The sequence below is a fragment of the Aotus nancymaae genome, unplaced genomic scaffold, assembly GCF_030222135.1.
Source record: "Aotus nancymaae isolate 86718 unplaced genomic scaffold, 86718_ANA_hifiasm-v0.15.2.pri h1tg000008l, whole genome shotgun sequence".
Classification (NCBI taxonomy): domain Eukaryota; kingdom Metazoa; phylum Chordata; class Mammalia; order Primates; family Aotidae; genus Aotus; species Aotus nancymaae.
This window is the reverse complement of record NW_026988419.1, coordinates 64,579,987-64,604,911: the sequence shown is the minus strand read 5'-3', so window position 1 is coordinate 64,604,911 and position 24,925 is coordinate 64,579,987. Positions and strand designations below refer to the sequence as shown.

The following is a 24,925-nucleotide window of genomic DNA, read 5'->3' as shown; positions in this document are numbered from 1 at the left end:
TGATTTTATGGTCTGAGAAGAATGTGTGTTCTGAGCCCCAAGCTAAGGAATCAGGAGTGGCAAGACCCCAGAAGGATGCCAAGCTATGAAACCCCGAGTCAAGAGGTCTAGCTGGGCACTTGGTTTCTCAGGTCACCCACTTGGCCCTCTTCCAGGTTTTGCTATCATTCTTTCCTTTCCTTTCCTTCCTGTTCTAAAGTTTTTTTAATAATTTTTTTTTTTTTTTTTTTTTTTTTGAGATGGCATCTCACTCTATCGCCCAGGCTGGTGTGCAGTGGCACCATCTCGTTTCACGGCAATGGCCACCTCTCGGGTTCAAGCAACTCTCCTGCCTCAGCCTTCCGAGTAGCTGGTCTGAGACCAATACCACACCTGGCTAATTTTTATACTTTTCGTAGGGATGGGGTTTCTCCATGTTGACCGGGTTGGTCTCAAACTCCTGACCTCAAGTGATCTGCCCACTTCAACCTCCCAAACTGCTGGGATTACAGGTTTGAGCCCCTGCCTCGGCCTTCTTTTTTTTTTTTGAGGTAAGTCTCTCTCCAGACTGGAGTGCAATGGCATGATCTCGGCTCACTGCAACCTCTGCCTCCCAGGTACAAGCGATTCTGCAGTCTCAGCATCTCTACTAGCTGGGATTACAGGTGCCCGCCACGACGCCCGGCTATTTTTTTTTTTTTTTTTAAGTAGACATCGGTTTTCGCCATGTTGGCCAGACTGGCCTCAAGTGATCCACCAACCTCTGCCTCCCAAAGTTCTGGAATTACAGGCGAGAGCCACCGCTGCACGCGGCAGACATGGAAGAGGTTCCACTGGGGCCTGCTCCGAGGAGTTGCGCTGGGGAAAGCGAGTGGAGGTACTCCTTGAAGAAACTGGGGAATCTTAGATCTCAGGGGTTCTGTCCTGGCCTGCTGCCCTGGATCGTCCAGCCTGGGTAGAAGTGGGGAGAAGACCTGGCCCTTCTTGACTGGGGCTGAGTGTGAGGGTCCCAATTCGCCAAAGGCCTAGCCCGGGGTTCCCAGCCCCTGGCCTCACCCAGCAGCACCCGGCTCCCCCTCCCGTCCAGACCTGGCACGCGCCCTCAACCAACATGGCGCCGACGGCCTCAGTACGTCAAGCGACACGCCCACCGGCCGCCTCCCGCGCTGCTGCTTTCCCCGCACCTGGAAGCCGAGCGGAGGAGCGGAAAGCCTGACTTCGGGGCCGGCGGTGGCCTGGGCCGCTGTCGTGTGGCTGCGCGCTGGCGCTGCAGGGCGGGATGCTGTACCCCCGGGAGAGCCTGTCTCGGGAGCGCAAGGAGCTGGACGGCCTCTGGAGCTTCCGCGCCGACCTCTCCGACGTCCGCCGCCGGGGCTTCCAGGAGCAGAGGTAGCGGCCGCTGCTGCGGTACTCGGGGCAGGGCCGGGAGGCGCGCGGAAGCCCGGCAGAGGGAGTGGGGGAGCCCGGACCGCCTCGCAGGCTCCTTCCCCTGGGCGCCCGGGGCTTGGGGGCCCAGAGGTGGTTAAAGGTCAGTGGGCTTGGGAGCGCGGGGTTGGGGGAGTGGGGCACGGAGGGGACCCCGGAGGACCGCGGCGGAGGAGGCGGGAGGAGGAGGAAGCGCCCCTGCCGAGCCCCCTCCCGAGGCCAAGGCTGAGCCCTGGCAGTGTCCTTTTTTTTAATGTTGATTTTTAGTTTTAAAACATTTTTTGAGACTGGGCTTGGCCCTGTCGCCCAGGCTGGAGCGCAGTGGCGCAATCCTAACTTCTGAGCCCAAGCGATCCTCCTGCCGCAGCCTTGCAAGTTAGCTGGGGCCTCCACGCCTGGCTAATTTAAAACAAAATTTTTTTTTAGATATAGGGTCTCACTACTTTGCCCAGGCTGATCTCGAACTCCTGGCCTCAAGCCATCATTTTATGTTGACCTTCCAAAGGACTGATTACAGGCATGAGCCACCCAGACACTCCTTCCGCTAGTCGGGCCAGAGTGCCTTGCGCTGCACAGAGCTGGGCCCGGGGATGGGGAGGAGGGGACAGTTTAGACATCCCGAGGTCAGCTCTGCCAAGGCAGGAATGTACCTTGGTCCCAGATCTGTTTGGGGGCCTAGGAGCTGAGCTCCGCCCTTCTTTCCACAGTCTGGCCCCACCTTGGACATGCAGGTTCTCTACAGCTTCAAGAACATCTGCCCGGCCGGACTGACGGCTGTGGCATTTTGTCAGCTGGATGTGGTACAGACGGGAAGTGACCCTGCCGGAGTGGTGGACCCAGGACCTGCACACAAGAGTGGTGCTGAGGATTGGCAGTGCCCACTCCTATGCCATTGTGGTGAGTGCAGCCAGGAGCAGTTAGGGCAGGTGGGTGGGTGTGGCTGCTGAACAGCATGGGAGTCCCAGGTGCCACCCACAGCCTGTCTCCTGGAATGGGCCGGTGAGGGGCCCTTCCTTGCTCTGCCCTGGAGGCTGTGCCCTGTGTAGGGGGATAGGTGGCCTACTCTACCCCATTGGGATGCCATTTTTCCCGTCTGGCTGGCAGGCCTCAGCTCTATGCTGCAGGTTACTAGGGAGTGCCCAATAGGAGGACCCCTCCTCATGTGCTGACCTGCTGCCCCCTCCCCATATCTCCGGTGTCTGCAGTGGGTCAACGGGGTCGATGCGCTAGAGCATGGGGGGTTACCTCCCCTTCAAGGCCAACATCAGCAGCCTGGTCCAGGTGGGTCCCCTGCCCTCCCGCCTCCCTGTCACTATTGCCGTCAACAACACACTCCCTCCACCCAGCCACCAGGGATCTTCCGCTACATGACCGACACCTGCAAGTGGGTACCCTCCTGCCTCCACCACACGCCCCCACCTTCCCGCTCCACCCCATGGTCTTCCTGCTAGGGACAGGTTTGCCTTCACATAGTGGAGGGGCCTGGATCTGGGGAGGCCACAGACATGTGAGCTGAGGTTAAATGACCCACAGCAAGGGTCCAGCAAATTACAGTTCTCCCACCCTAGATATCCCAACGGTTACTTTGTCCAGAACACAGACTTTGACTTCAGCTCGGTGAGACTGCAGCGGTCTGTGCTTCTGTTCACGACACCCACCACCTGCGTCGATGACATCACCATGACCACCAGCGCGGAGCAAGACAGTGGTGAGGGCTTCCGGTAGGATCCTTTCTCAGCGGGGCCCAGGGTGGCTCTGTTTGTTCCCTGTTTGGGAAGCTCTCCCAGGAAAAAGGTTCTCCCAGCATCTCTAAATCTTTACAGGTTCCTATCCACCTATGTAGCTAAAATCCAGACTGTCTGAGTGGGCACTGGCTCCCAAAATCACCTGTGTGGTTGACCTCGCTTGGAGTAGAGGGGTCTTGCCTAAGGTCACACAGCTCAGGGTGGCAATCCTGTCCCTTCCCCATGGAGCTGCCCTCACTCCAGCTCCCCTTGGTACACATCGTACTCAAGGAACAGGCAGCTTACCAGGTACTCCCCGTGGCCCAAGCCCCACCCGAGGCCCCTCCCTGTGGCCCCAGGCTCCCACCAAATCCCTAAGCAAATAGTACAGTGTTGCCAGTCTGTGGTTTCATGTTGAACTAATTATATACTCAAGTGCTGTTTAACTGTGTGCCTTGATGACTGCCTCTCTCCATCCTTTAATGACCCCTCATGCCCACATGGCTCATGAGTGAGGGTGTCCCCACCTGAGATGCCCCCTCCCAGGGTGTGGTTCCAGGACTCAGCTCCTGGACAGGGACAGTCAGCCATGAGGGATAGGGTGGGACCAGGGCAGGGACTCTCCTGGCTCCTGATATCTGCTCACCTGCCCCCCAGCATTGCTGCCACCTGCTATAGGTGACTGAGAAGCGGGCCCAGGGCACCTTCAGACTCAACCCCAACGATGAGGACACCCACACAGCCAGCGAGCGCCGCCTGAAGGTACGACCCTTGCAGCCCCACTGCTTTCCTGGCCTCCCGTCTCCACCTGGCCCCGGGCCACTTTGAGCATTAGCACCATCGTTCTGTTTACTTCGCCATTGGCAGACAGCAGTGGAGACCTCAGGACGTGGGCCAGTTGTGGTGGCTCATGCCTATAATCCTAGCACTTTGGGAGACTGAGGTGGGAGGATCACTTGAGGCCAAGAGTTCGAGACCAGCCTGGGCAACCCAACAAGGTTCCATAACTACAAAAAATTGAAAAAAAAAAAAAGGAACAACAGGGCTAAGCAGAATTGGTGAGAGATTTGGGCAAGACCTGGGGCCCTGGGGTAGAGAGGGAGGTTGGCAGGGCTGATGAATGCTGCCCTGCCTGGATTGACTCCTCTGGGCATATAGACTGTGACCCTGGGCCTCCCTTCACCTCCAAGAGCTCATTGGCGAAATTGCTGGGAAGCTGCACATGGGATGCAACTGGAATGACCAGGTGCCTCTAGCCCCTCTACCCCCCTGCTCCGTGCTGTCCCAACCTTGGGGAGCCCATGGGGCAGTTAGAACTCAGCAGGGTCCTGGCTCCCCAGGGAATCATCTCGTCGGCCTCCCTGAGCACCACCTCCTCCTGGCACAGGTGGTCACGGACCTCAGGCTGTGGATGCGGCAGACCTGCTCCATGCTCTCCGGCCACCTCTGGGAGCTCATCAGGACCATGGTGGATCCGACAGAGGTGTGAGTTCCCAAGGGATACCCAGGGGGCAGAGAGGTGTGATGGCAGCCTGAACGGCAGACTAGGTGACGGGTGAACAGGGTGGGGGTGCCAGGCCCTGGGGGACTCGGGTATTGCAGAACTCCAGGATCGAGGCAAAGCAGCCAGGAATGGGGCATTTCCTGCAGGCCCCAATACTCCCATGCCAGTCTAGCTCAGCAGGCAGGGAAGAGTCACTCTTTGTGGGGCCTGATGTGGTGGCTCATGACTGTAATCCCAGCACTTTGGGAGGCAGAGGTTGGTGAATCACCTGAGGTCAGGAGTTCAAGACCAGCCTGGCCAACATGGTGAAACCCTGTCTCTACTAAAAATACAAAAATTAGCCAGATGTGGTGGTGTGCACCTGTAATCACAGCTGCTTGGGAGGCTGAGGCAGGAGAATCCCTTGAACCTGAAAGGCAGAGATTGCAGTGAGCTGCAATTGCATCATTGCACTTCAGCCTGGGAGACAGAGTGAGACTCCGTCTCAAAAAATAAAAAATAAAAAGAAAGAGAACTCACCCTTTGCAGATTTGAGGGAAGCAAACTAAGGCACTAGTTTGGCTGTGCCTGGAGCAGCAAGAGTCTCTCCCCACCCTGCCTGTTCCCCACATCTCCCACACCCACATTCCGTGTCCCCACCCTGCCCATCTGGGGAAAGACAGAGCCAAAGGCTGCCTCCTGCTGGCCTCATCCCAGGCTTTGGCTTCTGGGACCTGGTGTCTTTGGGTCGGGATTTGTTCCTTGCAGACCTGGAGGAGGAGCTGCTGAGGAGTCTCCACGTGTTGTCAGAGACCCCTCCTCTTCGTCAACTCCCTGGGACCTCTGTTTGTCAGACTTGGCGGGAAATAAGGGCACACAAATTGTCACTGTGGAGGTGGGGCAAGGCTGCTAGGAGGAACAGGGAGTATCTGCTACTGAGTTCAGGGTTTCTTTAATTTACTTTTTTTTTCTGAGACAGGGTCTCGCTCTGTCACCTGGTCTGGAGTACAGTGGTGTGATCTCTCCTACCTGCAAACTCCGCCTCCCAGGTTCAAGTGATTCTCGTGCCTCAGCCTCCCAAGTAGCTGGGATTACAGATGTGTGCCACCACATGCAGCTAATTTTTGTATTTTTTTTCAGTAGACTGATCTCTTGAACTCCTGAGCTCAGGTGATCTGCCCACCTCAGCCTGCCAAAGTGCTGGGATCATAGGCATAAGCCACTGCGCCCAGCCTAATTTTTAAATTTTTTTTTGAGACAGAGTTTTGCTCTTGTCACCCAGGCTGAAGTGCAGTGGCACTCGGCTCAGTGCAACCTCTGCCTCCCGGATTCAAGCAATTCTCCTGCCTCAGCCTCCACAATAGCTGGGACTACAGGTACGTGCCACACCCAGCTAATTTTTGTATTTTTTAGTAGAGACAGGGTATTACCATGTTGGCCAAGGTGTTCTCAATCTCCTGATCTTAGGGTCCACCCACGTTGGCCTCCCAAAGTGCTGGGATTACAGGCGTGAGCCACCGTGCCTGGCCAAATTTTTTCTCTTTAAATTGTCTTTAGAGACGAGCTCTTGCTCTGTCACCTAGGCTGGAGTGCAGTGGCTCAGTAATAGCTCACTGCAGCCTCAAACTCCTGGACTCAAATGATCCTCCCACCTCAGCTTTCTGAGTAGGTAAGACCACAGGTGTGCACCACACTCTGCGAAGTTTTTATATTTTTTGTAGTAATGGGTTCTCACCGTGTGGCCCCGTCTGGTTGAACTCCCGGCCTCGAGTGATCCTACCCTCTTAGCCTCCCCAAGTGCTGGGATTACAGGCTTGAGCCGCCATGCCTGGCCTTGAGTACAGAATTTCTTTAGGGGATGATGAAAATGTTCAAAAACTGATGAAGGATGTACACTAAAGTGTAAACTTCAAATGCGTAAATTGTATGTGAATGATATCTCAGCAAAGTTGGTTTATTTAAAACAACAGGCTAGGTGAAGTGGCTCATGCCTATAATCCCAGCACTTTGGGAGGCCAAGGTGAGTGGATCATCTGAGGTCAGGAGTTTGAGACCAGCCTGGCCAACATGGTGAAACCCTGTTTCTACTAAAAATACAAAAAATTAGTAACTTGAATGAAGGACAGGGCATCTCACCTGCTCCGAGTAGCATTTTGTGAGCTCCAGCTATTTTGGGGATCCTCAAACGAAACCTCCCAAGTCATACCCAAGTCATACCCAACATGGACCTCCTACCCTGTTATAGCTCCCACTGGGAGATGCTGAGTGACAGAGGCTCAGGCTTTGGGTGTTCCTGGCAAAGCCTCACCCCAGGAGCCCCACAGCTCAGGCCCAGTCTGTGATTCACAAGGCTCCATTTCGTCCTCTTTTTCCCTTGAGAGCGATTTGTCCCTGGGAGATCCTGGATCCCTCTTCCAGGTGCAGTGCTGTAGGGCAACACTTCTTCCCAGGGGTGACCCAGGCCTGCAGGGTCCCAGTGTCACTGGCAGGCCTTGACCCGGCCTCCACCTGAGCCCCTGCTCCTCCTCTCCCACAGGGAACATGACGTCCTCTTCCCAGGGTACACCCACCTGCAGAGGGCCCAGCCCCTTCACTGGAGCTGCTGGATCCTGAGGTGAGCTGGGTGAGGTACAGGGGCCATGCTGGAGGGGAGGACCCTGGCTGCCCTGACCCTCCTGCCCCTGGCTTCCCACAACCATGCCATGGTGCTGACCCTAGACTCAGCGGCTGCTGGAGGTGCGGAAGCTGATTGATGTCCTGCCCCTGGGGAGGTGGGTGAGGCTCTAGTGCCCTAAGGGTCTGGTGGGGGTGGCTGCTGCATAGCCTTAGGGATTCACACATGAGCTGGGAAGGGTAGAGAGGGACAGAAAATCGGGTTATCTGCTCAGAGGGGGACGCTGCATGGAGCCCCAGCTCTTGCTAAGGTGGGGACGTCCAAGCCAGTGAATGTGTCTGAGCAGGGCTGGAACTCTTCACTGAGGCTCCTAGTGAGTCCAGCCCACTGCCTTCAGCCTGACATATGGGGTCGTGTCGGGAGACAAGGGTCCTGCACCCAAGATGACTCGGTGCTTGGGGTAAGTGTTCTGGGGACACTTGGGGACAAGTGTTGTGCACCCAAGGCGACTGGGCCAGGGAAGAGGCTGAGCTCCAGGCGGTTGCCCTGGCAACTAGGACTTCGTTGTGTGTGTGTGTGTGTGTGTGTGTGTGTGTGTGTGTGTGTGTGTGTTTCTGTCTGTCAGTCAGGACTGCCTGCCAGGAGCACTGGTCACCATGAATCCCTGTCCCTGCAGCGGGGCCATTTCGGGCAATCTCCTGGGTATGGATGGAGAGCTGCTCTGAGCAAGTGAGATACCCTGCCCCTCCTCCCTAGGGAGAGTCACCCTCAGCACCCGCCAGGACATGCAGACACACCAGAGGGCAGGGGCTTGTGGCCCCTGGTGAAACCATCATTCATTGCCTATGGGCACTGAGTTTATCCAGGCCAGGGGTCACCCATGGCAGGGGTGCCTGGTACTGAGAGACTCAGGGCTCCTACCTCTCTCCTGAGACTGTGGAAAAGATGCTCCCTCCCAGCTCCCGCCCCACTCGCCCTGATCCTCTGCCCTGATCCTCTTTCCAGGGGGAGGGGACCAGGCAACCTGGTTAGGGGAGAGGAGGCCACTCCCTGTGCTCCAGCCCAGCCCTGCTTCCTCCCAACCCCTAAGAACTCAACTTTGGTGCCATCACTCTTAACAGCATGGATGCCACCAGTGAGCGTGACTTCCTGGGTGAGTCTTGGGGAGCCAGTCCCTGCCCTGTGCCTCACTTCTGTCCCCCAGCCCAGCTTCTCTCCAGTCTTCTCCTACCCCTGTATGGTCAGACTGGTCGTGGTGATGATTGTACACTGAAGTGTAAACTTTAAATGAGTAAATTGGGCAGGGCACAGTGGCTCATGCCTGTAATCCCAGCACTGGCCAACATGGTGAAACCCCATTTCTACTAAGAATACAAAATTTACCCGGGTGTGATGGTGGGCGCCTGTAGCTACTTGGGAAGCTGAGGCAAGAGAATCGCTTGAACCCAGGAGGCCAAGGCTGCAGTGAGCTCAGATCACACCAGTACACTTCAGCCTGGGCGACAAGAGTGAAACTTTATCTCAAAAAATAAAATAAAATAAAATGAAAATAAATAAATGGGTAGATTGTATGTGAACAATACCTCAGTAAAGCTGGTTTATCTAATTTTTTGTTTTGTTTTGCTCTGTTTCCAGGCTTGAGTGCAGTGGCACGATCTCGGCTCACTGCAACCTTCACCTCCTGGGTTCAAGTGATTCTCCTGGCTCAGCCTCCCAAGCAGCTGGGATTACAGGTGCGTACCACCACACCTGGGTAATATTTTTATATTTTTAGTAGAGACAGGGTTTCACCATGTTGGCCAGGATGGGCTGGATCTCCTGACCTCATGATCTGCCCACCTGGCCTCCAAAAGTGCTGGGATTACAGGAGTGAGCCACCACACCCAGCCAGAGCTGGTTTATTTAAAACAACAACAATAACATAAAACAGGCTAGGAGCAGTGGCTCACATTTTTAATTCCAGCACTTTGAGAGGCCAAGGCAGGAAGATTGCTTGAGCCCAGGTGTTTTAGACCAGCATGGGCAAGATAGCAAGACCCCATCTTTACTCAAAATGAAAATTTAGGTCAGGCTCACACCTCTAATTGAGAACTTTGGGAGGCCAAGGCAGTTGGATCACGAGGTCAAGAGATTGAGACCACCGTGACCAACATGGTGAAATCCCATCTCTAATAAAAATAGAAAAATTAGCTGGCCATGGTGCCAGCTACTCAGAAGGCTGAAGCAGGAGAATCGCTAGAACCTGGGAGGAGGAGACCGCAGTGAGCCGAGATCTCACCACTGCACTCCAGCCTGGCAACAGAACAGACTCTATGTCTGGAAAAAAGAATGAAAATTTAGCCAGGTCCCCCCCACCGCCTAACCTCCTTTTACGCCCTGTATGGTCAGGCTGGGTGAGTACCGGAGAGGCTTGGTGACTGGGAACCTTTTCTTTCTCCCAGCTGAGTTCCTGTTCTGGGCTTCATTCTGCATGACCCATCTCAGAAGGATGGCCAGGGACCTCATACTCTGCGGCACCAAGGAATTCAGCTTCCTGCAGCTCTCAGATGCCTACAGGTAAGCCCTGAGCTGCCACTTCCACCTGTCCCTCATAGCCTCTGTGTTCCTCACCCGCCTTAGGCATGGCTTCCTTCCTCCCTGCCCTTCGCCAGACCTGGCCAGTGGGCTGCTGGACCAGCCAAGGGCCTAGCCCCTTCGGTGCCTGCATCTCTGTCCGCAGCACCAGAAGCAGCCTGATGCCCCAGAAGAAAAACCCCGACAGCTTGGAGCTGATCTGGAGCCAGGCGGGGTGTGTGTTTGGGTGGATGAGCAGGGCAGGGAGAAAGGAAGGGTGGATGTGAGGTCCCCAGGGGGCAGGATTCCCAGTCCAGCCCTGTGCCTCCCTCTTCTTGCAACATGTCGTGCTCCTGATGACCCTCAAGGGACTTGCCCGCACCTGCAACCAAGACTTACAGGTGTGAGGCTGGGGACAGTGGCTGGGGGAGACCTGCCTGCCTACACACCATGTGCCAGTTCTCGGGGTTCTGGCACACCCAGGCAGGGACCCCCAGGGTTGCCATACCTACTCCCATCCTGTGCACTCAGCCCCATCTGTGGCTGCCCTTGGAGCTCTCGGCCCTTCCTTGGGGTACTGAGTATTCTTCCCATTGAAGGCAGTGGGGATGCCTCAGTGTGGGGTGGGGCTGTGGGGACCCTGGGTGCCAAGGGGCTGCTAGGCCCTCACCTCCTGCCATGTACCTCCCAGGAGGACAGGAAAACTTTGTTTGAAGTGTCAGACACCATGAGTGCTGTGCTTCAGGTGGCCATTGGCGTCGTCATCTCTACGCTGCATGCAAGACCACACCCACCTGCCTCTCCTCCCCTAGATCCCAGGCACTGGGGTGGGCTTGCCAGGAGGGTGGCCTTGGGAGGAGGCAAAGTGGGGCGGGAGGACCTGGGCAGGGAAGGAGAGGTGTGCTCGCTCCTACTCCTGGGGAACAGGGAAGGGACAGAAGCTGCTGCTATGCAGTGGAAGTAAATGAGACTCAAGGGACCTGGGGCCCATCAACTGATCCAACCAGAACCCCTTTAATAAAGAAAATTTATATAAAAGACTGGCATGGTGGCTCATGCCTGGAATGTCACACTTTGGGAGGCTGAAGCAGGTGGAGCACTTGAGTTCAGGATTTTGAGACCAGCCTGGCCAACATGGCGTGTTCATGTCTCTTAATAAAACTACAAAAATCAGCTGGGTGTGGTGGCCCACACCTGTAATCCCAGCTACTTAGGAGGCTCAGGTAGGAGAACTGCTTGAACCCGGGAGATGCAGTGAGCCGAGATCATGCCACCACATTACAGCCTGAACAACAGAGTGAAACTCCATCTTCAGATATGTAAATTAATTAATTAACTAAATAACTTTAAAAAATTATTTTTTAGAGACAAGGTCTCTCTTTGTCACCTGGGCTGGAGTGCAATGGTACAGTCATGGCTCACTGCAGCCTCAAACTCCTGGACTCAAATGGTCCTCCCACTTTAGTCTCCAAAATAGCTGGGACTACAGGTGTGCACCACCACGCCTGGCTAATTTTTTGTTTTTCTTTGTAGAGACAGGGTCTTTCCTGTGTTGCCCAGGCTGGTCTCAAACTCCTGGCCCCAAGCCATCCTTCCACTTTCGTCTCCCAAAGTGCAGGAATTACAGGCATGAGTCACTTTGCCTGGCTGATTTCTTTTAAAATCAATTATTATGGGAATTTCTGTCTATAACAGCTAGAGAATGCGTAATGAACCCTATGTACTGACACCCAGCTTCAACAATAATCAGCTCACGGACATTCTGGCTCCAGCTGTCTTTACCCACAGCCCAACCCCCCTGTAATCCCAGCACTTTTGGAGGCCAAGGTGGGTAGATCACCTAAGGTCAGGAGTTTGAGGCCAGCCTGACCAACATGGCAAAACCCCATCTCTACTAAAATGCAAAAAAAATTATCTGGGCGTGGTGGTGTGTGCCTGTCGTCCCAGCTACTTGGGAGGCTGAGGCAGGAGAATCACTTGAACCCGGGAGGTGGAGGTCGCCGTGAGCCAAGATTGCACCATTGCACTCCAGCGTGGGCAATTAGAGCTAAACTCTGTCTTAATAATAATATTAAGGCTGGGCACAGTGTCTCATGCCTGTAATCCTAGCACTTTGGGAGGGCAAGGTCACACAGCTCATGGTAGGGCCTCCACACTTATTAAAGGTACCCGGCATAACAGAGACTACTGGGTCATTCACCGATGACTAGAAGTGAAATGTGGAACCCAGACCTTCAAAAGGCTGGGATGGCACTGAAAGAAAAAAGAGAGATAGCATATGCTATAGACTGAATGTCTGCCTCAAAATTCATGTTGAATCCTAATCCCCAATGTAATGGTATCGGAGGTGAGGACTTTGTGAGGTGATTACAGCTATTGATGAAGGAGTCCTCATGAATGGGATTAGTGCCTGGTAAAAGAGGCCCTAGGGTGCTTTCTTACATCTTCTGCCACCTGAGGACACAGCAGACAGGCACCATCTAGGAATCAGGAAACAGGGCTTCCCCAGACAACAAACCTTCTCCTTCCTGAACCTTGATGTTGGGCTTTCAGCCCTCAGAAATGTGAGAAATAAATTTCTGTGGTTTATAAGCCACCCAGTCTATGATATTCTGTTATATCAGCCCAAACAGACTAGGATAGTACAGTAGCTTTCGAGGGCAACCGGATCAAGGGGAAGGAGGACTGACTATTTGTTAAAGATGTCAGCAACTGACCGGGCATGGTGGCTCATGCCTATAATCCCAGCACTTTGAAAAGCCAAGGGGGGCAGATCCCCTGAGGTCAGGAGTTTGAGACCAGCCTGACCAACATGGTGACAACAAAAAAATTAGGTGGTTGTGGTGGTGCGCACCTGTAATCCCAGCCACTCAGGAGGCTGTGGTAGGAGAATCACTTGAACCTGGGAGGTGGAGGTTGAAGTGAGTGGAAGTTGTTGCAGTGAGGCGCGATCACGTCACTGCACTCCAGCCTGGGTGATAGCGACTCCGTCTCAAAATAAAAAAGATGTCAGCAACTTAAGTATTTTTATAGGCAGGGCAGAGGGTACCAATGAAAAAGTAGGACATCCTGATCTGAGGGGAGGGTTTGGCTCAGGAAGGAGGAAGTACACCTCTTCCTTGGATACTGGAAGGGAAAGTGTTGCTGATGAAAACTCCAAAGGGAGAAAAGGTCCGTGGAGGATGCATCATCACTGGGTTTAAGTTTTTTAACAAAATTGGTGAGGAAGACATCTGCACAGAATCCGAAAAATAATGAATGCAGCCATCGTACCTTAGGGTGCTGGAAAAGGCTCTGCACCTGACCTTCGGGGAAGCTGATCTGAGAGGCATGCGGGACTTCTTAGTGTGGGGATCTGTGTGGAGATGCGTCTAGAGACAGTGAGTCTTACTTCCTGACTTTATAACCATGCAGCTCAGCAGTCTGCGAGAGTCAGCTCCCTGCAATTTGCTTTCCAGGTACTACTCTCGGGCGTTAAGACTTCCACAATGGGGAAGATAAAAGAAATACCTTTTAATTTGTAAGAAAATGAAGCATTCAAAAATAAAATCACCTGCTCTATCCAGGGTATCATTTGCTTTCCAGCCTATCTTAGCAGTTACAGAGGATATCTGCTAAGCACACTTGACTCATTCATTTGAAGAATTCATGTAAGCACAATTGACAACCCATCTTAAAAAAAAATCTTGAGAAAAAAGTATTTAACTTCTTGACTAAATTCAGCTTTCAGAAGGGATCAGGGATCAGTGATTCTGTTGATGGTGATCAAGAAGGTTAATATGTAGATGTTTTCTTCTTGGCATGTGAAAGACATGTTTGTGTTGGTGGGAGCAGCAGGTGTGTGTGGAAGGAGAGCTAGAGTCCCAGGCCACCACACTGCTTGGGCTGGTAACATGTATTTCCCAAGTTCCGCTCTGCCAGGCTGAGTACAGTGTGTTGATAACTGACATCTGTGCTTCTGTCAAATTAAACCTGAAGTGCCTTTCTCTTTTCATTTCAAATAACTTTGCTCTTTCTTTGCTTACGCCATTTAAAGTGAGATTTGTACCAAAGTGTTAAAATGTATTTAGTAACATGAATGTATACTTTACAATCTTTCAGTTAATCATATCTTTAAGTCTTTAGTAACGGTGTACTCTTGCACTGGAAATCTTTCAGCTGACTATCTTTAATCTTTATCATAAAGTTCATTAGTATGTTTAATCTCTTATGCCACTTTTACACTTATGCCATTTAGACTATCAATTAATAAACATTGAGAAATATAATTATTATAATTGTTACATTGAATTCAGAAGAGTGACACGTTTAATATTACATTCTATAAAAAATCCTAAGATTAATTTCAGGAAAGATTCAGTTTTATTCTTAGAAGTATGTACAATTAGTCAAAACTCCCCCTACCCCAATCCCTTATCAAAATCAGTGTTCGTAAACCAACACGTGAGTTTTTTGTGTGCCCACTAGTTGCTTATATGTCCTTGGGCAGGAATGATCACAGGAATTAACTCATCCATCCAGCTGGACTGTGGAGATGTTTCTAATGTTTGATAGAGATCCTGCTATTCACATAGCTGTAGAGTGACTTGGCTAACTGACATATTTTCTTTAGGAACCATGGAGCACGCAGCACATCCCGGTGCTGTTCTCAGCCTTCTGTGGCCTCTTGGTCACCCTTTCCTACCATCTGAACTGGCAGAGCAGTGACCCATCTGTGTTCATGTGAGTGATCTATGCCTGTGCTCTATCACTGAGCATGGGGTGCGGTTCCCGCAGCTTTTTGCCCTGACTGAGGTGAGGAGATGGCAAATCACTGCCGATTGTGATTCGACTCTCATTATTAAACTAGCTGGTCATTCACCGGAGGAGGGCAGGAGAAATACAGGACCAGCCAGAAACTAAAAACAGTTAAAAGTGAACATCCAGCAAACATTTTAGCTTTGCTCTGTTGATTTTGGAATAAAATGCACAGTGGCAGGAACAGATGGCCAATAGCACCCAAGCCCTGTTGTGACTTTCCCTTGGGTGAGTTGAGTGAGAAGCTACCACCTCAACGATACCCTCTCTAGATCCATTAAGCTTCATACCTGCATGTAGGCAGTTACCTGTGGAGACTAAACCAGCACCTCTGAAATGAAAGGTTTTTGTTCTATTGTTTTGTTGTGGTGGTGGTGGTTCTCAGTCTGGCCAGTGCCCACTGGATTTAAAGTGAGATTTGCACCAAAGTGTTAAAATGTATTTAATGTGATCCTTAGTAACGTAATGTATACATTACAATCTTCACTTTAATCATATGTTTAAGTCTTTGGTAACATGTACTCTGGCACTGGAAATCTTTCAAGTGATGCCAGAGTAAGTTTCAGATACTGACAGTAGCATCTTAATGTGTTTAAATTTATGAAAGATTTTGATTTAAGATAACCACACTCTTGGAGGACCAGAGACACCATAATTTTAGGCTATTAGGTGTGGCTGTATCAAAGGCATGAAAAATGGAAAAAAGAAAAGTTAAATGGTTCTCACAATTTTTAGTGTCAGTTGTATTACTGCAATGTTCACTTTCCACTGCTAATTGTTTGTGAAGATGAAGCCCTAGTGTGCTGGCAGAGATGGAGGACCGTTCCTTTGTCCCACTCCTGACAGTAGAGGGTGATGATGCTGCTAAGGTACTTGACTGCTCTCATTAGGGTGGAATTTAGAAATCAAAACACCATCTTTATGATCACTTGAACATGTACCTCTTTTTATTATAAATTTTTAAATGAAGAGAGCACTTGCTTTTGTCATGTGTGGGTGTGAGATCTAAGGTGAAATTATTTACCAAAAGTACTGTCCCAGGAACGTCTTTGATAAAGTAAAACCTGTGTGTTTTTCCACTTTCAGGTCCTTCATCCAATGCAGACTGTTTCCTAAATTTTCACATCAAAATCTGGAAGGTCAGCTGCTGACCCTCTCCCCAAGAAGATGAAAGATTCGGTGGTGAGACATTTGTGTTGTGTAATGTAGTATGGGAGGGCCTCGCGTTTTCAGCAGAGCTCAGGCTCTCAATGGGGCTCTAGGCAGGTGGACGTGAGAAGGGCTAGGACAGAAAGGGACACCTCAGCATGGTACCTGGCACACTGGGCTGTTGAGCTGCCTGCCAGGTGCAGCCCTCTAGAGCATCTTGTGCAGCCCTCTAGAGCGGCCATTATGCACACATGGCATGGGTGCTTAGGTGACCCTCAGTTGGCTTCAGTTTGCCAGGATAGTCACATGAATCACATTCAGTCAGTTTTACCTTTGCTGGCACCAAAGAGCAGGTGGGCTCTGCACAAATGAAAGCTTGTCAGATAAACGTTTAGCCAACCTGCTTTCCTGATGTCCTGATGTGGTCCACATACAACTCTTTTCCATATCTTCTCCCTGCAGTGCCACACTGAGTTCAGAGCACTCTTTGAAAGTTGATGTCTGCACAGCCATTGCTTGGGGCACTTGGGCTTTAGACTAAATTAGGGCTGGGTCACAGAGAAGCAGGTAACCACACTGTGGGGAGCACAGGAGAAGAAAAGGAAGAAGGGGAGGGAGACAGGAAGAAGAGAATCCTACTTTGATATACTTAATGATGGGTAAAGAAAGTAATTACCGAGCTAGAACTTTACTCATACTGAAAGTATCTTTTAAGGATAAAGGCAAAATAAATTTTAGAAAAATAAAAGCTCAGAGACCCTCATGACATGTAATCTGAAGGTATTTTTCAGTAGAAAGTGATCTTGTGGTAAAAGTAATTTGAGGCGAAAAGACAAAAAGGAAAAAGTGATCTTGGATGGAAGGTCTGATTGGCAATGAACAAAAAGGAAAAGTGTCAGGTACATTGGCAAATCTGAATAAATGTTAGCTGCATATACCATGATAAGTCTATATAGTTGGCTTTAAAATATAAAGTAGATTAGCCGGGCGTGGTGGCACGCACTTGTGGTCCCAGCTACTTGGGAGGCTGAGGCAGAAGAATCGCTTGAACCCAGGTGGCGGAGGTTGCAGTGAGCTGAGATTGCACCACTGCACTCCAGCCTGGTGACGGAGCAAGACTCTGTCTCAAAAAATATATATAAAGTAGAATTAAAATACATGACTATATTAACATACAAGTTTGGACGAGAGGAGAAATGAACTTCAAGTCATCAGAGGTCTTAGTAATGTCCAAGAGAAGAATAAAGATATAGATTGAGTGTCCCTAATCCAAAACTCCAAAACCTGAACTGCTTCAAAATCCAAAACATTTTGAGCACCAATGTGACGTGCAAAGGGAGTAATTTGGATTACCAATTTTTGGATGAGGGCTGCTCAGCCTGTACCATAAACTTCAGTTTGTGGTAAATTAGATATGCATGTTGGAATGTTTTGTGCAACTACTAAAGGAATAGAAACAAAGCATGTAGGTTCCAGTTCCAAATAGAAGGAAAAAACAAAACTAAAAAATAGAAGTTATTTGTAAATAACAAAATGAAATTGGACTACCATGTCATACTCTACTTAAAAGCAATTCCAGGTAAATTATAAGCCTAAATATGAGAAAAGAAAACTTGAAAGCACTTAGAGTCACAATAATGGAAACTTCTTTCATGATATCAGTGTAGGAAATAATTCTTTAAAACAATAAAAAACGTTCAAATTTATTAAAATTATGATGATTTATTATTTTAAATTATAGAGAAAAGCGACTAGTGTCTAGATGAATATAAAATTCCTCTAAATCAATGAGAAAACCATATCTCTCCATTGAAAATAGTTGCAGAAGAATTGCACATACACTTCACAAATGAGGAAATATAAATGGCCAAAAAACAGGAATATATGGTCAACTTCATTAATTATCAGAAAACTCCAAATGGAAATCACACTGACTTACTGTTTCAAAACTACCATACCAAGAAAAATAAAGTTCTCACAATATTAAGTGGTGAGAAGTGTAGAGCAAGAGAATTCTCATGTATTGCTGGTTGGGAGTGTGGATTAGTATACATATTTTGGAAAAAATTTGGTTATATAAAGTTTAAGACATGAGTAGACTGCAGCCAGCAATTCTCCTAGGTACTTATTGTGGAGCAAATCTTGCACATTTGCACCAAAATACACATATAAAATTGTTCATAATAATACTTGTTCATGGAAGTGCCAAATAAGTAGTCTGTAGCAAAGGAAATGAACTTATTACAGCTAAATGCAATGCATGGGTGAATCTTAACCACATAATGGTGAGCAAAGGAAACATGACACAAAATAATGCATATAGTATGGTACAATATTTTGGGTAAACATGGACAAAATTAAATAGCTTCCAGTTGAATATTTAAGTCCTAAGTAATGAAATCATTTTTTTTTTAGGCAAGAAAATGATTTTTCACCAGTCAGGATTGTTTATGAGAACCTCCAGGAGGAGAAAGAAGGATTGTGATCAGACAGCCACATGCAAAAATCTTCTAGAATGCTGGAAATGTTACATTTATTGAATTAGTTGGTGGTTACAGAGGGGTTCACCTTATAATTATTAAATTGTGCATACTTATTATATGTGCTTTATGGTTTACCTGTGTCACATTTTAAAACTATAAAAGAAATTTTTTAAAAAAGATTAAATTAAATCAAACATTTATCCAAAATATAGAGAAATGAGTTTTGCAGACTTAGGATCCATAAAATAAATAACACACATACACAATACCCCAAGTTAGATTTAAGAATGTAAAAATATTAAACTTGCATTAAAAAAGGTAATAAAACAAATAATTTGGTACAATACTTGTGGCAAACTTAGCAAAATTAAATATCTTTCCAATGTCAACAGTCCTTACGATTTGATTTTTAAAACCCTGTAGGCAAATTATATGTGTATCATTTGAATATAACTATATAAAAATACATATATATCTGAGCTCCAAAATGAAGCCATTTGAAATTTTGTATAAAATTTAGAAACAAATTATTAAGTAAATGTATAAAATAATTATCCTTCTTATAAATTAAAATGCAAATTAAAACTAGTTGGCATTTTTTTGGACACACCATTAGCACTGGAAAAATTAGTGATGGTGCCAGTTGTGTCAAGATGCAATCTCTTAGACATCATTTGTATTTATGTAAATTATTATAATCATCTGGAAAAGCATAATTTATCAAGGATTATAAAATGCTTACAACCTATGATAGAGTAAATCTATTTGTTCGAATTTTTCTAGGAAATCAATTCAAATTATGAAAAAAGTTTTAGGTACATAAAGATAATGATTTCAGCATAATTCATTGTGATAAACAATGTAAGGCAACCTAATAGTAGCAGTCAAGGGATATTTGCAATAACTATATATAAATCATTAAATTTCATTCACTAAATTAATGTTTTGAGTGATCACATGGCATTATATGTGTGTGTATGTGTATATGTGTATGACATCACAAGATAGAAAATTATTTAGCCACTAAATATTAGCCTATACAATTTTATATATATGTGTGTGTGTGTATATATATATAAAATAAAGTACTATAGAAAAGATAGAAAATTGTTTACACACTAAGATTAGACCCTTATGAAATATGCATAGAAATACTCATATACATAAGGATTATAGCTAGAGCCATGGTTTAACATCCACTTAACACAAAAATGCAAATACAGTTAATGTCAGGCTATAATCATTGTGAATGATTTTTCCCTCTCATATGTGTTCTGGGGTGCTGCAGTGTTATTATGTTATTCTATAATGAGAAAATTAACAATAAAAATTACAAAGATCTGAATTTGCAATTTGCTTCCATCTTGCAGAACATTCCCTTTCACATTCATTTTTGTAAGATCTAACAGTACATTTCACTATTAAGACATAGGGCATTTATTCAAAAGAAACAGATTCTTAAACTCTTGTTTAAGTAATTTAACACTCAGATTATATTTTAACCTCAAGCATGTGAAGAAAGAAGGCAGTACCAGTATTTCTATTTTTATATTACAAAATTAAGTTTAAAATAAAATAAACTCTCCTGAAAAACCTCACACATATTTATGTCTTATAGAAGGTGGAAAGATATAATAATATACATTTAAATGAGCAAAATGTTATTTAACAAGAAAACCAACAAATTACAAACTTTTTAGAGTGTTAAAATCTGCTATCACAGGACAGAGTAGCAAGCTCTGAAGCTCGGGTGTCTTAGATTTCCTTTTAAAAATAGTATTTTTATTTTAAAAAATACATTTTATTGTGTATATTTAAGGTCTATAACACAATGTCACGAGATACATATAGATAGTAAAATGGTTACTATAGTGAAGTAAATTAACAAATCTATCATCTCGTAGTTAACCCATTTTTATTTGTTTTTGTGGCAAGAGTAGGTAAAATCTACTTATTTTGCAGGAATCCCAAATATAGTATAGTTGTATTAATTATCGTTCTCATGTACATCAGATCTCTGGAGTTGTTTATCCTATGTATCTGCTACTGTATAACTTCTAACATACATGTCTCCATCTCTACCTCCCCCATGTCCTTGTTAACTCCTGTTTTATTCTCTATCTCTGTATATTTGACTCTCTCTCTCTCTCTTTCTCTCTCTAGATTCTACCTACAAGTGAAATGATGCAGTATTTGTCTTATGATGCAGTATTTGTCTTTCTGTGTCTGGGTTACTTCACTTAGCAACATGTGCTCCATGTTCCTCCATGTTGTGGCAAATGGCAGGATGTCTCTTTTTATAAAGACTGAATGATATTCTATTTATCCATTATTTCTCTGTTGACAGACACTCAGGTTGTTTCCATATCTTGGCTACTGTGAATAGTGCTGCAATACACATGGTAGCACAGATATATTTATGGCATGGTGATTATATTTCCTTTGGATATATGCCTAGAAGAGGGATTACTGGGGCACAAGGTAGTTTTGTTTTTAATATCTTTTTTTAAATATAGATATGGAGTCCCATTATGTTGCCCAGGCTGGTCTTGAACTCCCAGCCTCAAGCAATCTTCCCACCTCAGCCTCCCAAAGTGCTAGAATTACAGGCGCGAACCAACTCACCTGGCTTATTTTAAAATTTATTTAGAACCTCCATATTCTCTTCATAATGGCTACATCGATCTACATTCCCACCAAATATATATATATTTTCAGCAGTATTAGGAGAGCAGTCTAGTTTCATTAAGTAGCATCAAGAGTAAAAAGCTCAGTAATTCCCGTTTGCCATGTGTATATCTCCTTCACTGAAGCATCTCTTTAGAACTATCTCCCATGTGCAGCTGAGGATGCAGGGGGGTTTTGGTTTATAGGTAAATGTCCTTTGTTGAATGTGGGTTTTATCAGTAGTATTTTTTCCCTAGTCTTGGCTTGCCTTTTTGTGTCTTTCGAAGAGCAAAAGTTTTACATTTTTGTGATGTCCAATTTATTTAATTTTTTTTCTTTTACAGTTCAAACCTTTAGTGCCCCGTTTAAGAAATCTTTGCCAAATCCAGGGTCATTAAGATTTCTTCTTATGGTTGCTTCGAGCAGTTTGGTGGTTTGTTAGATTCATGATGGTGAGTTAATTTCTGTATGTGCAGCAAAGTGAGTGTCAAGGTGTTTTTGTTTTATTTTATTTGTAGATGACTATTCCATTGTTCCAGCACATTTCATAAAAAGATTATTCTTTTCCTCATTTAGGGGATTTGTCATTTCACCATTGCAATGACATTTCAACAAAATGTCATTTTGAAAATCAGTTGATCCTATATCTGTCATAGCCTCTTTCTGGACACTTTATTCTTTTCCATTGATCTAGATGTGTATTTGTACCAATACCATCAATACCATAGTTACTGTAACTTTGTTAATAAACCTTGAAACCCAGATATTGGATGTTCTCCACCTTCTTCTTTTTCAAAGTTGTTTTAGCTATTCTAGGTCTATTACATTTCCATATACATTTTTAAATTAGTATGTCCATTTCTAAAAACTCTGCTAGATTTTTTATTATAATTGCATTGAATGTATCGATCAGTTTTGTGAGAATTGACTTATTAGCAATACCGAATCTTCAAATCCAGGAATGCAGTGTATCTCCCTATTTATTTCTTTAGTTCCTCTGTTTAGTTTATCTCACTTCTTTACTGATATTTGGTGGCTTTCATCCTGTACATTTTTTTTCTCAAATTTATCCCTAAGTATATTTTTTGGTGCTACAATAAATAGTATTTTAAATTAAGTACGTGAAAAGATGTTCATCGTTAGCCATTGGAAAAAGTAAATTAAAACCACAATTAGATACCACTGCACTAAGGTTTCTCAGCTTCAGCACTGTTGACATTTTGAGCCTCACAATATTTCCTTGGTTGCAGGAAGGTGGGGTTCGGGTGCCTGACTTGTGCATTGTAGGATGTTTGGCTGCATCCTTGGTCTCTACCCATCAAATGGCAGTATTATTTCTTCCCTTTCTCAAATTGTAAACACCAAAATGTCTCCAGACATTGCAAAATGTGCCCTAGGAGGCATCCATTCACTACTATGGTTAAAATTTTAAAAACTATTGGCAAGATTATGGAGCAACGGAAACTCACACATGCTGCTGTTGAGAATGTAAAATAGTTTCAACTACTTTGAAAGCAGCTTGGCAGTTTCTTTTTTAAATTTTGCTTTCAATTGACACTTAATTGTACACATCTATGGGGGTACTCTGATGTTTTTATACATGTATGCATTGTGCAATGATGAAATGGTGTTTAAAATATCACCTCACTTATTTCTTCATTGTAAGAATATTCAGAATTTCTCTTCTAGTTATTTTGAAATATACACTGTGATGTTTTTACTGATGTCTTCCTACTTTTGTGCTAATCAAAGCAGTTTGAAACTCAGCTCTATGCCCTTGAGCATGGCATTTAGTTTTTCAGAGCTTTCTTTTACCCAAGGATAAGATGGGGATAATAACACCCACTGCACAGGGTCGTTGTGTGAGGATTAGACATGCATGTAAAAGTGTCCGTGTCAGGACTTGGACATGAGATGCCCTCCCTCTAGGGGTCCTGATGTTCTCTGGTTCAACCTCACCCTTGACTTACTCTCTGACCTTGAACAAGTGTCTGGGTCTCTCTGGGCTCTGTTTTCTCATCTGTAAAATGAATGAGGTTGGAATAAAGGATCTACAAGGTCCCTCTAGCCCTCTTGAGCTGTATACTTTGAATCACTCCCTAAATGAAATGGACAGGCTGGGACTGGCAGGAGGGATAGGAGGATCTGATTGCTGAAAAGGAGCCCAGAGAGAAGGAAGGGCTTGCAGAGGTTCTGGCTGAGTCTGCTGTGTGCTCCACTGGAGAACATCCTCACATGTCAGGCAGCTCACATCTCAGCCATCTTAATGTTCCCTGCACCTCCAGGTTGATGTTGCCCCTCGCAACACCGATACAGTCTCTGTTCCCTTTGATGTGCTCACTCCCAGCATGGCTCAGTTGACAAGAAATTGCCAGGAGTGGCATTTTCCTGCACACAGTGATCCAGAAGGAAAGGGGGCCTTAAATCTATCATGAAGATTAGGTTTGCAAGTCATGGGGCCTGTGAGGGACCTGAATACCTGAGCTTTGAGAATCTTCCTATTTCGGCTGGAATGGTGAGTTTAAACCTGATGGCACTCAGGAGGTGCTGAGATGCCTGCAGAGGCCAGTATTCCTGGGAAGCACTGCCATCCATGGGCTAAAACATGGGGCACTTTTGTCCAGCAGAGAAGGGTTCAAGGGTCTATTGTGCCACTTGCTAATTTATGCCAATTTCTTAGCTTCTCTGAGACTCGGTTTATTTATTTATAAAAGGAAATCATAATATCTACTGCAGTTTGCATTTGGGCTGTTTTGGTTCATCTGGCATCTCTTTCCCCCTCTGTTTTTGGTACCTATCACTCCTGTCTCCCTTCCTTTGGGAAAGTGTGCTTCCTGCACTCAGGCCCTGATATTCTGACCAGATGATCAGTCAGTGACTATCCCACCCCTCTCCTCAGAGAGAGGTATCAGCTTAGACTAAGCCAATCACAGCAATCCATTCCCCCCAGGAAATAGTGATTGATCCAAGAAGAGCATGTGACTAAAATCACGAATTAGAATCCTTGATTGGGACCTTATCTATGGCTGTAAGAGAGAGCAGCTCTCTCTTCCCTCTGGAGTCACTAGATGGGATGATCTAAGCTTGGAGCTGCCAGGGGTTATGATTTCCCTTCCAGCGGTTATGATTTCCCTTCCAGCTTCCCTTTCTTGCCTCATGAATAAATCCCATAGCAAAGAGAAAGATGCTCCTACACAGAAGCAAAATGTTGAGAAACAAGGAGTATGAGCGATCCAGTGATGTCATTGGAGCCCCTGAGTCCAGCTGTGCCTGAGGCTATTCCCTGGTGACTCTCCCAGCTCTGCAAGCAACTACATTCCGTCTTAGGTGAAAGCAGCTCTTTTGGTTGAAAGTCGAAGGCCCAGGGAATTTGGTAGCTCAGTAAATACTGCTTTTACTCCAGTGGCAGTCACTGCATACCCTACCACAGCTCTTTTCTCCCTAATCTCAGGTGCCTAGGGGAGTATCTGTCCCTCCCATTTGACTGAGAGCTCCTTGGGGGAGGTACAGGGTCTGACATGCCCACCATTTACTTCTATCTCAGTGCCTGGGGCATAGAAGGTGTAGAAAGTGCCCAGGACAAAAGAATCACTTGAACCTGGGAGGTGGAGTTTGTGGTGAGCTGAGATTGCACCACTGCAGTCCAGTCTGGCAACAGAATGAGACTCCGTCTCAAAAAATAAAGAAAGTGCCCAGAGAATGTCTGATGATTGAGGGAGGGAGGAAGTGACTGAGTGTTGACCCAGGTCTGCCCCCTTCCCATCCTGCATCCTGCTCAGGCCTCTCCTCCATGACTTCTCCCTAAACCACCCCTGTACCCATAGGATGGTTTACTGAGTGTTTGCCATCCTCCTCCAATATCCTCCAACATCCTCCTCCAGGTTGGGAGCTCTTCATTTGTCCCATCATCCTTAACACAGTTATTATTAAGCACTAGAGGTGCTGTTCTAGGAACTTGGAGTACACATGTGATCAAGATAGACTCCAGCCTACCTTCATGGCATTTGCAATGTGGCTGGGGACACCTATGAATAACAAAGAAATAGACAGT

The 24,925-nt window shown here is 46.6% G+C and overlaps 1 protein-coding gene across 2 annotated transcripts; it reads left to right on the top strand.

Annotated features, from left to right (window-relative positions):
- The first annotated feature begins 1,268 nt into the window (after positions 1-1,268).
- Positions 1,269-21,638, top strand: LOC110567231 (argininosuccinate lyase-like). Of its 2 annotated transcripts, XR_010341491.1 has the most exons (11): positions 1,269-1,368; positions 2,112-2,301; positions 2,610-3,112; positions 3,786-3,890; positions 4,516-4,613; positions 7,148-7,225; positions 8,861-8,958; positions 9,667-9,781; positions 14,391-14,500; positions 15,662-15,757; positions 18,140-21,638. XR_010341491.1 is itself a non-coding variant. In XM_064373429.1 (9 exons), the coding sequence occupies exons 5-9, from the start codon at positions 4,351-4,353 to the stop codon at positions 9,697-9,699; spliced, it is 381 nt and encodes a 126-aa protein (XP_064229499.1). In that variant the 5' UTR covers positions 1,269-1,368; positions 2,112-2,301; positions 2,610-3,112; positions 3,786-3,890; positions 3,996-4,350; the 3' UTR covers positions 9,700-9,735. The 2 variants fall into 2 exon arrangements, 1 of the variants encoding a protein (XP_064229499.1); XM_064373429.1 differs by lacking the exons at positions 8,861-8,958; positions 14,391-14,500; positions 15,662-15,757; positions 18,140-21,638 and adding exons at positions 3,996-4,374; positions 8,231-8,378 and having other exon boundaries at positions 9,667-9,735.
- Positions 21,639-24,925: the final 3,287 nt, after the last annotated feature.